The 16,777-nt window shown below is 33.3% G+C and overlaps 2 protein-coding genes across 19 annotated transcripts in view; one reads left to right on the top strand and one right to left on the bottom strand.

Annotated features, from left to right (window-relative positions):
* Positions 1-16,777, top strand: part of LOC147834029 (uncharacterized) — a 1,152,336-nt gene that overhangs the window by 908,152 nt on the left and 227,407 nt on the right. The window lies entirely within an intron of this gene.
* Positions 7,328-11,344, bottom strand: LOC147840896 (uncharacterized). Of its 14 annotated transcripts, none has more exons than XR_015944965.1 (8): positions 10,963-11,344; positions 10,581-10,640; positions 9,775-9,926; positions 8,316-8,500; positions 8,124-8,231; positions 7,990-8,049; positions 7,730-7,898; positions 7,328-7,628 (listed from the first exon to the last, which is right to left on the bottom strand). XR_015944965.1 is itself a non-coding variant. In XM_088651195.1 (7 exons), exons 4-7 carry the CDS (start codon positions 8,189-8,191, stop codon positions 7,556-7,558), a joined length of 342 nt encoding a protein of 113 aa, XP_088507321.1. In that variant the 5' UTR covers positions 8,192-8,231; positions 8,316-8,500; positions 9,775-9,926; positions 10,581-10,616; the 3' UTR covers positions 7,328-7,555. The 14 variants fall into 14 exon arrangements, 2 of the variants coding, with proteins under 2 accessions (XP_088507321.1, XP_088507322.1); XR_015944967.1 differs by having other exon boundaries at positions 7,990-8,046; XR_015944968.1 differs by having other exon boundaries at positions 11,006-11,344.

Genomic DNA, 16,777 nt, shown 5'->3' with positions numbered 1-16,777 from the left:
TTTTTAAGGGAGTGAATGTTTCAGTGTCTCATCCCTAGAAACTACTCTGAGCAATATTCCTGTTACTGAAACAGGGTGTGAACCGAGACACTCCCATTCTTTTTTCTACTTATAAACTGCCTTCATTGTTCATTTAATTAGCTCTTTCAGCCATCCCAATCCCCTCTCTTCTGTCCCGCTCGCAATCTGTCCATCAGGGAGGACGATCCTGAAATGAGGGCCATGTTAGGGTGTGTTGTAGGGCTGAGGCCTGAGCAGATGGTACAGTCAGCACTGTCACTGCTGCTCCCCTGATGCCCAATCACTTCAAGACACATCCCTCAACGGTGTTCACTCAGAAAGCAGCATTAGCAAGACAAGATCATTACAACCTGGATGCATCTGGGCACCTTTTTTTTCCAAGGACTTACTTCTTACGCACATCCCTGACCTTGTGCTTTCTAATGCACCCAATTTTCCTGCGTCCTACTTTCTTTGAGGGCAATGTTTTCACTCTTCACACAGTGTTGGCACATGGATGATCCTCCTTTTTTATTTAAAGAAGGGTTAAAAATAGACAGTCGAGGTCCTTGAAAAAGCTCTTGTTGTAGGGTTGAAAAGCTTTCTAATGCACTTACTTAACCATGTCTATTACTACTAGCTTTTATTATAAATGAGTTATAATAGAGGAAAATATGCAATTTGTCAAAAGCTAATTGTTTATAATAGCAGGTATATTAGCCTGCTTTGAAGTATTTTAATAACGATAAACCATTAAATACTGCAAAAAAGCCTTTCTTTCTTACTTTTTCTTTTGTTTCTGGTCCAAAAAAATCCAAAAATTCTTCAATCACAAAGCATTTTCTACAAGTAAAATAAAAAAGTTTTGTTTTCAAGAATATTTTTTCAAGAATCTCAGATGCAGAAAAACTAGTCCATGCTTTTATGACTTCTAGGCTGGATTACTGTAATACTCTTTTTTTACATCTCATTTGTATACAACACATTCTCACTCCCAACTCGTCATATACTGACGCTTGGTCAGGAACCCTCGGCGTAAGTTATTGACGCACAGGGTACCCCTTTAGCGTCATATTTAGACGTGCAGGGATTCCCTATAGAATCTGTGCCTGAGCCTGAGGCGTCATAGGGAGACGCTGGAGGCTCGTATAATTACCAATAGATGTCAACGCAATTTTTAAAACCTGATTTACGCCTATTATCTTAGTTTTCTTATTTTAAAAATATGTAATTTTTATTTTGTTCACGAAAAGCGTCTGTAAACTGGGTCGAAACTACTGTATGAATAAACTTCGGTCCACGTGACATCCCTTCACGGTGAGTTTAACGCCGCTCTGCTATTGGTCAAACTGCATCAGCGGTGAGTTCTCAGATGAGTTCAACTGTCAACATTAAATATTACGTTAATGCTGCATAATGTATTTTTATTGGAGATTAGTTGGTGTTTATAAATATGTTATCATTTACTTTATATTTAATGAGTGAAAATATATTCGGTTGTCCAGTTTAGGGTAACTATGTCTAATAAAACTTTGATTCATTCATATTATTTATTATTTTTTTACTTTAAAAAAATATTACATTTCAAGTACTAAGTTTAAAAATGTTTTCGGCTGATCTTTTTCATTTTAAATTATTTATTGAAGTTGGGGTCATTGTATGTGGCGATCTATTTTTTACAGTCTATGCTCGCTATCCCAAGGTTCATTGCGATCCCAAGGTTCACTGCGGTTTTCCACAAGGTAAGTAAAAAATAAACAAATAAAGACGATTTGTTGATAAAGCATGTACTGTAAACTAGCGACGTTATCTAATTACATCAAGTTCATTTATTAAAAACATATTTTTCTCACATATAACGTTGGTCAGGCATTAGAACAATATATACATTTTAAGATAAGGAACAGTGTAACTTAACCAGATTGTTGTTTTTCACAATAGAATTCGTGCAAAATCTATATATAATATGCAATATGCAACTCTAATAATACAAATGTATTCGTAATTGTTTCAATATTAAAGAACATCAAGTGTTTCCAAAGGTTTAAAGGCTACATTGTAAAAACAATTATTTTCCATGCCTTAAAACACACACACACATACACACACACACACACACACACACACACACACACACACACACACACACACACACACACACACACATATATATATATATATATATATATATATATATATATATATATATATATGTAAGCATAACAAAAGCTCAAGTATAACTTAAGCTGATGGATGTCACACAATGAATATCTTACACTATTACCAGTATAATTTGGCCTTTACCAATTTATTTAATAAAATAAAGAATCTATCATCTCTAAATTGTGGTAAAGAGGCACAACAAGCTGTCTTCTTTGTCAAATTTTATGTCAGTCTGGATGGTAATGGTAAAACTCAAGGATTACCTTGCACCTTCTCAGAAATTTACCATTGATCAAATGTATTACAAGTGGCTGGATTGTTTTTAACACAAGCTACGTTTTTTTAAATCATTATCTTAAAGAGATTAAGGCTCATTTTGGACTACACTTACATTACTTTACAACTGCTTAATGCAGTACTGATGTATCTAGTAGTTTAGTGGGTTTAACTAATGTCACATCTGTTTTTATTCATTTCAGATGCAGAAACTTTTGACATATGAATTCATCTTGACTAAGGGTAAGGTTTTTGTTCAGAATTAATCATTATTTAAAATCATTGTATTTTCTTTGCTATTATGTACAGCTTTTAAAAGAATGTACTTTCTTTTAATAAAGAACTCTTCACAGCACTGCATCTGAACAGTCACAACCTCACAGCGCTGCACAACTGCCCCACTCAAGATCAGTGTTGAAGCTGGAACCTCATCTTGTGTACAGCAAAGGCAGAGCTGAAAATTCACTGTTTGTCTTGTATTGTATGGTAAGTCATAGTTTTATTAATTTTTAAATTTTATTGCAACACTAAGTAGTCCATTCTGTGGCCAATATGATATAAAGGGCCTAAAATGGGACTGACGTGATCATTGTTTTGATTTCTAGATAAGTACTCATGGGGCTACACATGCAGCTGAAGTTAGCTACATTGAGTAGGACATTTCTTTCAGTATACTCTTAAAGAGATTCACCCAAAAAGGAAAATTCTGTCATTGACTCATACTTCACTTGTTCCAAATATGTCTGAGTTGCTTTCTTCAGTTAAACACAAAAATTTATATTTTAAAGAAAGATGAAAACCTGCAAACACTGACTTCCATAGTATTTGTTTTTTTCCTACTATGTATGTCAATGTTTTCAGCTTTTCAGCTTTCTTTAAAAAAACTCCTTCATGTTCAACACAAAGTAACTTGGAAGTTTTTAAAAAAGGTTTACAACCACTTAAAGGAGAGTAAATAGTGAACTGTTCCTTTAACCCAATCTAGTTGACTTTACTAGAAAATTGTATAGAAACCCAGTGGCTTAAACCCCTTACATTTTATACAGGTACAACTTAACTGCCGTACTTGAATTAAAATATTACTGTAAGTTCAAGAAGATTGTAACGGTTCTAGGTTAATTTAAAGTGGGCCGTTTAGTTTCACCTTGTGTAAAAACAAAGGGTTTAAGGCAACATGTTTCGATGCAGTTTACACTCTTAACCCAAACTAGTTGACTTTATTAGAATAAAGTCAACTAGTTTGGGTTAAGAGTGTAATGGTTTACAGTAAAAGCAGTGAATCATGCAGGCATAAAATAAATGTTTAGCCATGTAAAGCAATAAACTTGTTACAATTTAGAAATATTTTTAGGGTGGAGCACTGTATGCTGTTGTAGTTTTCATATAATTGATGAGTCAAACGTGAGATGTGTGTTTTAAATTGCAAGAAGTGAATTAACAATATGTTCATCAAGATTCAAATCTTGCATCTTATATTTTTTTAAGGTTTTGGCCCAATAATACCCATATTCTGCTATTTAAAAAAAAAACATGCTGGAATTTGTGTCAGCATTCCCTTCAATGAAAACTACAGCAGTGGACATCAGTGGTGATAAAAATGTATGAGAAGGATAAGGGTGTTCATAATGAGAAGAGCAGTCACTATCCTGATCTCTGAGTTTGTAGAACTGACAGATCTGCTTGGAATACATGGAAACATGCTGGAAATGTTTAACCTATTATACAGTTAATTCAAGAGTGCCAGGTTTAATGACACTTTACATATATAAATTAATATCACTGAACTTTCTAAATGAAACCTAACACTCATTCTTTGTTCAGTAATGGTATTGTGCACTTCTAATACTTTACAGTGGCAAAATCTGGAATAACACATGGGAGCCCTCCAGGAATTCCTGACACTTTACGCCCAAGTCTTCTCATGCTAACCGGATTGCAATATGACAGTCTAGTCAGCATGAATACCTGGACTCACCAAGCACACTTTGGTTCTCAGTGTTTTGTAAAAAATTGTTTTTGCTATTCTTCAGTAAATACTTGAATATGTTTTGAACTTATTCTACTTTTGATGTTTAAGTTCAGAAAGTTGTTTTTATAAACATAATTTGCATTTGTCATGAACTTGACTTGTTGTTGTGAAAGCTGTTTATTATAATGGCATTTCCAAAGGCATCATTTGAAAAGATTTTTTTGCAGTGCAGTTTTACTTGAGCTTGACATACCAGATATATGACATGAATAAATATCACAAAATAAATATAATAATAATAATACAAAATATACATTTCCTTCAATTATAATTGTTTTTAATCATTTATATATGTATGGTAATATATTATTGCATTAAAAACTGTTATAAAATATATATTTTTGGTTTTTGCATTTTTGCGTGATTTTTATTATTTATTTTATTTGTGGCATTATAAATAAATTATAAATGTTTCATTAAAAATGTATTGTGTTTATTTGCATACTCATTTACAATGAACTACTATTTTTACTATTTAATGGGCACTATATTTGTCATTTAAGTTAGACATATATTTATATTTGTATACCTACATGATGCAGGGTTTAGTTATAGGAAATGCTGGAAATGTTTTCAAACATGAAGCTTTTTTTTTATTATTTTATTATTCGTTTCAAATTTAGTGTACTGCCTATGATCTGGTTTTACTATGATCTTTTTGCACATCAGGTTACCCCCACAAAGGAATCTCACGGTAAATATACATTTGTATTTTTAATAAGACAATAAATAACATGTAATATTAATACACATTTTGATATTTAAGTTATATTATAAGGTTATTATAATCTACCTTCAGCCGGAAGATTACCAAATAGAGACAAAGTGTGACGTAGATTGCGACGTTGTGATTGGACTATAACTTCAAAACCAAATAAAAAGATCCTTCGTGTTGCTAACTATGTTTTGCTAACTTTGCCACTTTACTAACAGTGTCCTTTATCAATGAGTTATCGTTGTGTTTCAAATAGTTACCGATTAACCAAGATCGTAACCCTAAACTTAACCCTAACTACACCTTTGAATGAACTACAATTTGTAGCGCCATGTCTTTCCCGTCCCATCTATACAGCGACAAAGGATTGTGGGTAATGTAGTTTAAAGCCTTTTTGTAATAAAATGGAACAAATACAATTTTTAATTTACTAAAGACTACCTGAATAAGGTCATTGTGCATATATTTATGACATATATGAAAGCCAGGCATAAATTTGTTATTTTACAATGAGTATTTTTTTAAACAGCTTTGATTGACTTGATTAGTATATATCAGACTATTATATCCAACATTATTTATTGAACATAGCATAGGTAATAGTCTTGCTGATATTCTCTCACTCATTTCTCGTTTGAAATGTGAATACTTTTTCCTTTTCTACGGGGCTCTACTCATCCCCTTTGAGTAAAAGGGCAGTTAACCTATGTAGATGTATTATCTTCAACATGGACAAGAAATTGTATTGTCGCATGTACAGTTGTGGTTAAAAAAAAAAAAAAGCTGTATAAATAAGCTAAACATTAGTATCTTCTTTAATCACAAGTTATTAGCAATAGTGATTATGTTCATCAGAAATATTATGAGTTCAGAATAATATGTGTGGATGTAATTCTGTAAGTGTGTTTCATTAATGGTCATCATGTAATGTTTAATTGTTTTCACTTTATTTGAAATATGGATAAAAGCTCTGTAAAAATATGTAAATGTTTATAAATAAAACCTTTTTAAAGACATGTATTTGTTTAAAAACCACTCTTTATCTGATTATTTTTACTTTCTAAATGTTCAACTGTTTGTGTAACAGTATGTTTTGATGACAATGGATGAACTTGTGTTTAACAAGGATTCCACAATGTCTTTGTCCTGCATGTGGGTTAATTTGTTCATTATTTTCTTTATGATCAAATGATTGCAAGTTTTGCTGCATTGTAAGAATCATGAAAATATTGAGAAATGAGGTAACAATGATGAAAAGATATCCTTTCAAATGCTGCGAATAGTTCAAACCTCCAAATGATTAAAAATACATAGCCATTAACCAACAAAATAAAAATGCAAACCTTTAAATCATCTTAACTAGAAGTAAAATAGTTCTGTGCTGTATTTATAAGTTACTGTGTAGTTCTATGTCTACTAAAACTACATATTTTATTTTCATTCATTCATTTTCTTTTTGGCTTAGTCCCTTTATTAACCAGGGGTCGCCACAGCTTTATGAACCGCCAACTTTTCCAGCATGTTTTTATGCAGCGGATGCTCTTCCAGCCGCAATCCATCTCTTGGAAAATATTTTATTTTTATCTTGCATTCAATAAAACATAATACAAAGTTAATTTTTATTTTCAGAATAACAACAGTGGCACTGTTATCTCACAACAAGTGCAGCAGTTTTTTGTTAGACATTCTAACAAATGAATACAAATGTTTCAAAGTAAGGACAAAAATAAAAGGAGAATATATATATTTTTTTAAGAAAAATCCATGAGGACCAAATGGATCCATCAGATCTTTGATGTAAATCATAGGTTAATTTTTCCAGAGGTAGAAGTCTGGTTGCCTGACTCAGCCACATATTGACTGGAGGTATCTGAGCAGTGGACCATAATAATGTACATTTTTTGGCCAAGTATATGCAAAAATTAAATTTATCATAAAAATGTATCATAAAATTAATATTTTAAAAGCTCTTAATGTCATTTAATGTAATCATTTTATTTTAATATAGAGTTCCTTAAATCGTTATATGTTGTAAGCAGTTAGGCATACAATAATGCTCTTAATTTACAACACTGATTGATTTTAGAGGAATGCATACATACTGTACATATCTATGTATTTAAAAAAAAGAGACAACAATTTGGTTATAGATGATGAAAATTTTATTTTATTTTTACAGATTTTATTACATGCTTTAGATTCAGGGTTAAGGTCATCCTCTTCTGGATTACAGTAAAAGAAAATCCACAGTCAATGTCATACTCATCAGCTGGAGCTTTATTTAAAAAATGTATGTTCTCTGCTCCAGCCAAAACTTGCAGGTACCTTGCAGGTCTCTAGATTTCACCATCGTATTGTTGTTTATTTATCAGTTATTTTGTTGCTTTCTGAGAATGATGATCCATAGACCTTTTAACCCCTCTTTGTTTAGGCCACATGTCGAATCTTAAAAGAAGAACACAACAACATAAAAATATATTATATTCTTTGGACTGGGTAACCTTATGCTTATGTCTGTGCCAAATAATACAAATACATACCAGTACTTTTCAGTAGCAAACAAGCAGGAAAGTTCTTTGAAGGAACCAGGATGAGTTGAAAGGTATTTATAGTGGTTGGCCATCTCTGCCACAAGAATCCACTGCTTCTCCTGAAGAATCCTGACTAGCAGGATGATGTTGAACACCCTCCTTATTGTTGCTGGGTCAGCAGAGTCTGAAATATATTTATAAAAAGAAAGTTGTATAACAAGGATTATACGTCAACTTTTAAAGAATCAACACTGACAGAAGTCTAGTGTACATACCATGCCATATGACGAAGACATCCATTTCACTTCTGTTGTTTGTTGTCTTTGCTTCTGCTACTGAAAAAATGACAATAATAGTAACAGTTACAATTTTTCATGACTACATGTAATATTAATAAGAATTTCCTCACCCTCTGCCCTCTCCTCTACATCACAGACCAAAGTCTTCCAATTGGTTTGCAGTCACTGCCAGTTTCATGGATTCTGTTTTGCAACTTGCTTTGCAGAGCTGCTGCGGTCTACAGTGATAAGCAATCAAAAATCACAATACTATTTAAATAGGTTATAGAACAACTAAAACAAATTCTACTGGATATAGTTACCTTCTGATATCAATAGGTCAGCGAGATGGCCAAATTGTTGAATATCTGCTAATTCCAGCACATGACCATGAGAGTTACAGTAGCATGTCTGGTCACTGCAATCCTATAGAAGAAATATTGCACTGTTCAACCTCCTTCCCAAGAGTAAAACCACACATATCCTGGTATGCCTCACTCCATTTCACCTGGTTAACATATACAAAAAAAACAAACAAACAAACAAACAAATAAGTAAACCAATAAGTTTTTGCATTTACCTGTAGATCAGTTTAAGATAATCACATAGTTCATCTATGATATAAACTCAGATATAAACTCATGTGCTTAGGCATGAAACACACTAAAATCATGGGCTTAAAGATGGTGCTGAATATTTGGACAGCTTTTTGCAACTCTTTGGAGGTAGTGTCATTAGTTGATGTAGTCCACAAATCTTCCTGTCAATCCTTAATCCTTAGCTGTAAATAAACCTTCAAAAATGCCATTGTTTGAAAAAGGAATGAAACAGTACAGAACAAGTGCATAACAGTTTATATCTTCTAATCTAATTTTACTAGGTGAACATCACAGAGCTGTTTTCTTGTTAATTTAGTTACAACACATACAGTTTAAAGTACCTTGTGCATTCTTGAAATGGTTATGCTTATGGTTCATGTCTACTTAAATTGGCAGTATATCTAGTGTGGAAGCAGGACAGATGAATGACTCTTCCTTGCAAATACTATCCACCTTGTATTGCACAGACTCCCATTTAAGAAAAATGTCTGCTGAGATCTTAGCAGTCCATTAAAAATAATTATACCAACATCTTTTCCACCAATGGAAAGAATATAAAAATATTTTAGGATATATTAATACTTGCATGACCAAATCTGAGATAAAAAGGCCATCAGTATGCCTTAGTTTAAATAAAAACAAAATTTGACTCTAGCCCACTGTCACCTAGGTCTACAGATACAGGGACTAATGGAAGCAATGAAGTACACACTGACAGTCACTGGAGCAAGGCTCTCTCACAGTTGGGAAGATTGGAGTTCCTATGAGCTGTACCAGATAAACACAACAAAAAATGTACATTTATAACATTTCTAACTTATCCTAAGACTAGTAGACAAGCAGCATAAGCAGTTCTAATTTCCTAAACCCCAATGTGGACAGTTGATGGCCTATAAGGTGTCATAAAATCAGACAAAACAAAATACTTTCTGAAAAAGAAAAAAAATAGTTGGCCACTATCAACACCCAGAACAAATAGTTTAAACAGTTAGGCCACAATATTTTGTGAGCTTATGCTGTAGTTTTTTAATGTTTGTCATAAACAATAGTAATAGTAAAACTAATGCTTCTCTTTCTGTTATTACAATAGTAGTGAACGAATAAATGCATTTTATCTCATACAATCATATATGCCTAAACAATGTAGATATTTAATATACATGGAATGAAAAACTTCACTAACCCTTGACTGATTCCAGAGTGGTCGTGGCCTTCCTTACATGGTGGTGCTTCCTGCAGATCATCAAGTTGTCATCAAGACTTAAGCTTATAATTGAGATCTTGATGATAAATCTGAGTATAAAGGAATCACTCATGGTGATAGGCAGAAACAGGCTGAAAGACACAAGAATGAATCAAACAAATACAAATGTGTTAACAGAGATAGAGAGAGAGACAAGTGCAATTTAACATATAAACATGGGTAAAGTGATTTTACTTTTTGCTTATTAGAAAACAAAATTGGATTTTTACAGAAATCTAAAGAACCTGAAAAGAGCAAAGAAAAAATATTCATATCTGAACAATTTACACCTGTATATATATATGTGTGTGTGTGTGTGTGTGTGTGGTAGATTAATCTGTTTTTTTGTTTAGTTTTGTGTTGTACAATGAATAAAATGTGCTCAGACAGGCAAAATTTCTGCCTTTTTTCCTTTAAAGGCATGGAAAATAATTGTTTTTACAATAAACCTTTGGAAACACTTGTTCTTTAATATTGAAACAATTACGAATACATTTGTATTATTAGAGTTGCATATTGCATATTATATATAGATTTTGCACGAATTCTATTGTGAAAAACAACAATCTGGTTAAGTTACACTGTTCCTTATCTTAAAATGTATATATTGTTCTAATGCCTGACCAACGTTATATGTGAGAAAAATATGTTTTTAATAAATGAACTTGATGTAATTAGATAACGTCGCTAGTTTACAGTACATGCTTTATCAACAAATCGTCTTTATTTGTTTATTTTTTACTTACCTTGTGGAAAACCGCAGTGAACCTTGGGATCGCAATGAACCTTGGGATAGCGAGCATAGACTGTAAAAAATAGATCGCCACATACAATGACCCCAACTTCAATAAATAATTTAAAATGAAAAAGATCAGCCGAAAACATTTTTAAACTTAGTACTTGAAATGTAATATTTTTTTAAAGTAAAAAAATAATAAATAATATGAATGAATCAAAGTTTTATTAGACATAGTTACCCTAAACTGGACAACCGAATATATTTTCACTCATTAAATATAAAGTAAATGATAACATATTTATAAACACCAACTAATCTCCAATAAAAATACATTATGCAGCATTAACGTAATATTTAATGTTGACAGTTGAACTCATCTGAGAACTCACCGCTGATGCAGTTTGACCAATAGCAGAGCGGCGTTAAACTCACCGTGAAGGGATGTCACGTGGACCGAAGTTTATTCATACAGTAGTTTCGACCCAGTTTACAGACGCTTTTCGTGAACAAAATAAAAATTACATATTTTTAAAATAAGAAAACTAAGATAATAGGCGTAAATCAGGTTTTAAAAATTGCGTTGACATCTATTGGTAATTATACGAGCCTCCAGCGTCTCCCTATGACGCCTCAGGCTCAGGCACAGATTCTATAGGGAATCCCTGCACGTCTAAATATGACGCTAAAGGGGTACCCTGTGCGTCAATAACTTACGCCGAGGGTTCCTGACCAAGCGTCAGTATATGACGAGTTGGGAGTGAGAATGTGTTGTTGTATACACTATGAACAGCAGCTACGCTAATTATTCTCTTTATAATCTATTTCCACTTGGGCATACTCATCCTGAGGCCCCCTGAGATTATGTAGTGCCACTGATGTGATCCAAGACCCATGACGAGATAATCCCAAGGTTCTCATAATCCTGGACCAGTCTGTATCCTGAGCAGCAGCTGTGGTGTTCATGAAGGAGTGGAGAGCTCACTGACATCCAGTTTCTCCAGCCTCCGGCGCCTAGACTGCAGCTCTACACAAGACATTTGGCCATCGGAGATATGGTCGTGTCCAACTGAGCCTGGTTTCTCTCAAGGTTTTTTAATTTTTCACTTTCGCCAATTAGTGAAACTTTTTCCTTGCCGCTGTCGACACTGGCTTGCATGTTTCGGGACTTGTAGAGCTGCTCATTGATGGATTTGCTCTTCAGTTTTTTATATTATTATTAACAAGTTAAATAATTTGCCACTGGAATAAGTTAAATAAATGTATTTCAAACTAAAAACAAGAGTATTTTACTTACCCAACTGGCAGATTATTGTGCTTGTTAAAGGTGCAGTACACCCAGAGGTTGAACTAGTTATTGCACTCCTGGTTCAAAACACACACAAGCACAGGTTGCCAGATTAACGAAATCAACAGAAGTATGTCTGACTATTCAGCAAACAGTTCACCTCAGATCTTGAAAATAAAATAAATCGTTTGAAATTGAACTTTAGAACTGTGACTCAAAGCCAACACATATCAGTGATTGAGCATCTACATATAATAATGTTAAAGAGGTTTAATATGTTAATTATATTATAAAACTTACCATTTCATTGGAGTGCAGTATTCTGTGCTTCTGACTGGCTGTATTTATATTTCTGTTGTGTTTTGTCTGGTACAAATAGGCAAACTACTTGTCACTGCAAATCTTGTCACGTAGCGTAGTGTGTTGTCACATTTTCGGTCGTGGACGCATGCTTTAAAAGTCTTTCTGAATGAATGAAATACACCATTTTCTACAAAGGCAACCCAGAGTTCTGAAACTGAATTGGCTTAACTGGCATTGGGTGGGTTAAATGACCAAAACAAAGACAGTCTGCAAACATATTTTGGTATTTTTATGCTTTAGAAGAGTCAAAAACTTACATACAGCACCTTTAAAAGATAAGCTCACTTAATTTTTGACGTGTTATTTCTGAAAATTAAACAATATTATTTACTTTCCTATCAAAAAAAGGCATTAGATTTAAGAATTGTATATATTTGGACTAGAAACAAGACATAAACTTGCAGTGGGAAAACATTTTTGCCGTGTACAGATAAGCAGGTAGTTAGATTTGAAAAGGAGTTAAGGAGTTTTCTTGAAGTTTAGAGGGAATTGTGGCAATGCTGTCTCAGTATTTCAAAAGCATCATGTAAGAGGCATCAGAGGCGCTCCATTTTGGAGTGCACTGACATTTGCTTTGAAGTAGCGCCATGGGGAAGCCCACTCATAATGATGTAATTCCTTTAAAGTTTTATTTAAGGCAGAGAGCCATTGCATTTTGGAACTTCTGTAATTTCCTGATATGCAGAAAAGTAGTCAGAAAGAAGTTGGTCATGCTAGAATTTCTAGTGAAAATAAGGATTTTTCCAGTTCATTTTAAATAGGCCATTTTAAAAAGGCAATATTTGTTAGAATCTTCCTTGCTTTGTTTTATACTTGTTTGTGTTAATTATTTTCATTAAAGGCTGATATAGTTATGAAAATGCAAACCATATTTGTAAACCAAACAGATGAGTTGACAGAAAAAATGTAGGCTGAGCAAAGATTAATCGTGACTAATCACATCCAAAATAATAGTTTGTTTTGGCATAAAGAAACAAAACTATACAAAACAAATTTCTTTCATAGATATTGAAATGTAAATATGTAATTTGTTTCATGCAGTATACACATATTTTATATCTAAATATAAATAAACATTTTCTCAAATAAATGCATGCAAGTGTGCATTTATATATACAGTACCTAATAAATATACTCAGTACACACACATATGTTATGTCAAAACAAACTTTAATTTGTATGCTAGTAATTGCAATTAAGTTTTGTCCAGCAATATTTTGTTATGATACTTAAATCTTGGAATTCCATATATAAACATTTAAGATAAAGTCCCTTTTGGGTATTCTGAATGTTTAATGTACAAAATATAATATAAAAATATGCATTTATACAGTAATCATGCAATATGTAATCATACAATTCAGTTACATTTTAACAGTTCAATACAGTAAACGGTTCAGAACATATTTTATTTAGTTTTTTTTTTATTTAATTTTATGTATTTATTTATTTGTTTTATTTTATTTTCATTCATTCATTCATTCATTCATTCATTCATTTTATTTGTTATTCTATTTTTATTCTATGTATTTTGTTTATTAGTTTTTTATTTTATTTATTTTTTATTCTGTGTATTTTGTTTATTAGTTTTTTTTATTTTATTTTATGTTTTATTTTATTTACTTTTTAAATTTTATGCATTTTGTTTGTTTGTTTGTTTGTTTGTTTGTTTTGTTTTATTCATTCATTCATACGTTCATTCATTTTCTTTTTGGCCTAGTCAGAATGAACTGCCAACTTATCCACCATTTTATTTGCAGAAAATAAGGCAAGTGATTCCTGAACAAGTGAACTGAACCCTTTTATAATTAGCATAACTTGGGATTTTTCATGGAGTAAATTTAGGGATTGTTTTTTAGGGAGTGAATGTATGTACTTTATTATTATTATTATTATTATTATTATTATTATTATCATTATTATTTATGTATTTATTCATTTATTTATTTATTTATTTATTTATTATTTATTTTATTATTATTTTTTAGACAGATTCTGAACACTAGAAACAACTCCCTGAGCAACACTTCTTACAAAAATATTTAAAAGTCAGGGCCATTAAAAGCAAAACTTTGTGATAAACTCTATTTATGATCTGTTGGGACATGTTTATACCAGTTGCTTCACACACTGATCACCATTAAAATCCTCTGTAGATGTGGACAGGTAATTTCAAAATAATTTCAACTTTCAAAGTTTTCTTGCTTTGAGTTGTTTGTCGCACTGCTTTGATTTCACAACTCATACACTTTCCACATGTAACATGGTTTGCATTCCTAAATAAATTCACAGAGAATTTATAAACATGTCAGTGGCAGCACCACGGAAATGTTTGCTTTTTTTCACCACCAAATTCCCTTTCCTTCATCAGAGCTTTGGATCTCAGTTAAAAGAGTCTGCTTTATTATTTGGTTCAAAATGCAAGCACACGCTTAGATCTCTGTGACAGCCCTCACTCCTGTATTCCCCTCGAGAATGACAGAGCAAGAAAAGATAAGAGAAATAGAGAGACACAGATGGCATAAAGGCAGAAACACACCTGTTTATTTGCTCGGTTTCATTAAAGAAAGAAAATGGGAACTCTGAGGGATGTTTACTAACTTAAAATTTGCTCAAATTTATTTAGGATTTTTTTTGACAGCGTGTAAAAACGAAACAGTTGATTTTTAAGAACAGATCGAGTTTGAGCACACCAATTTGGGCTTGAGAATTTAACAAAAGGAATTTCGAGTTACATTGTAGGAGGAAGATTTCTGTTCAGAGTTGCTTCATTGTCATTGCTAATAAAAAATGCTACAAAACAATAATGAGTGTATATGAGGAAAGTATATTGTTTGGATCTTTCTGTTTGATACTAATATCTAATAGATAGATACAGTAGATACACTCACCAGCCACTTTATTAGGTACACCTGTCCAACTGCTTGTTAATGCAAATTTCTAATCAGCCAGCCACATGGCAGCAACTCAATGCATTTAAACATGTAGACATAGTCAAGACAATCTGCTGCAGTTCAAACTGAGCATCAGAATGGGCATGAAAAATGATTTAAGAGACTTTGAGCCTGACATGGTTCTTGTTGCCAGACGGGCTGGGCTGAGTATTTAAAAAAAACTGCTGATCTACTGGGATTTCCATGCACAAGCATTTCTAGGGTTTACTGAGAATGGTCTAAAAAAGAAGAAAATATTCAGTGAGCGACAGATCTGTGGGCGCAAATGCCTTGTTGATGCCATAAGTCAAAGGAGAACGGCCAGACTGATTTGAGCTGATAGAAAGGCAACAGTAAATCAAACATCCACTTGTTACAACTGAGGTATCCAGAAGAGCATCTCTGAATGCACAACATGTCAACCCTGAGGCGGATGGGCTACAGCAGCAGAAGACCACACCATATGCCACTCCTGTAAGCTAAGAACAGGAAACTGAGGCTACAATTCGCACAGGCTCAGCAAAGTTGGACTATAGAAGATTGGAAAAAAGCTGCCTGGTCTAATGAGTTTCAATTTCTGCTGCGCCATTTAGATGATAGGTCAGAATTTGGTGTCAACAACATGAAAGCATGCATGGATATTTTCTTGGCACACTTTGGGCCCATTAGTACCAATTGAGCATCGTGTTAAAGCTACAACCTACCTGAGTATTGTTTCTGACCATGTCCATCCCATTCTGACCACAGTTTACCCATCTCCTGATGGCTACTTCCAGCAGGATAATGTCATAAAGCACAAATCTTTCCAGGTTTCTTAAACATGACAATGAGTTCACTGTACTCAAATGGCCTCCACAGTAACCAGATCTCAATCTAATAGAGAGCACCTTTGGGATGTGATGGAACGCAGGATTCACATTGTTATGTATTTGTGTTATTTGTGCTCTGTGTTTTCTCTCTCTCTCTCTCTCTCTCTCTCTCTCTCTCTCTCTCTCTCTCTCTCTCTCTCTCTCTCTCTCTCTCTCTCTCTCTCTCTCTCGCTCTGTTCTCCTGTATCTGTTTTCAGTATTCCCAGGTTCCGTTCGTTGGTCTATTCCATTGTCAGTCGTTTCCACCCCAATTACGTCACTCGTACATCAGATCCAATGAGCAAAGACTATCTGTCATAAAAGTGCGCCAAACCACTCCAAGCCCCTTCTCTTCCCTTTTCTTTTTCCTCATGTTTGTGTTTATTGCGTTGCGTTACGAAAGAACCCTGTCTAACTGTGTATTTTGTTGCTGCCCGTTTCTGTGTGCACATTATTCGTCCGTTATTCGTATATCATTCCATTTCTCAGGTAACATTGTTTACAAGGCTTGTACAAAGCGGACAGGTAAAAAGGTCATGTGAGATACATTTTGCAAAACTTAGGACTACTCTTCTGTATAGTACATTAGGTTAGAGCCGAGCGCCACCCCTTGTACTTTTTGGATAGATAGATAGATAGATAGATAGATAGATAGATAGATAGATAGATAGATAGATAGATAGATAGATAGATAGATAGATAGATAGATAGATAGATAGATAGATAGATAGATAGATAGATAGATAGATAGTTAGGACTCGGAAGACTTCACGTG

This window comes from Danio rerio, chromosome 14 (genome assembly GCF_052040795.2).
Source record: "Danio rerio strain M-AB ecotype USA chromosome 14, GRCz13ab, whole genome shotgun sequence".
Classification (NCBI taxonomy): Eukaryota; Metazoa; Chordata; class Actinopteri; order Cypriniformes; family Danionidae; genus Danio; species Danio rerio.
This window is presented reverse-complemented; position numbering and strand designations above follow the sequence as displayed.

What these genes read in the sequence shown, in the direction of transcription:
- LOC147840896 (XM_088651195.1), bottom strand. Translation starts at nt 8,191, where the DNA reads ATGAAACTGGCAGTGACTGCAAACCAATTGGAAGACTTTG. An exon ending in TGTCTTCGTCATATGGCATG is followed by an intron (nt 7,899 to 7,989) that starts GTATGTACACTA and finishes AATATATTTCAG; the next exon opens with ACTCTGCTGACCCAGCAACA. An exon ending in TGCTTGTTTGCTACTGAAAA is followed by an intron (nt 7,629 to 7,729) that starts GTACTGGTATGT and finishes TCTTCTTTTAAG; the next exon opens with ATTCGACATGTGGCCTAAAC.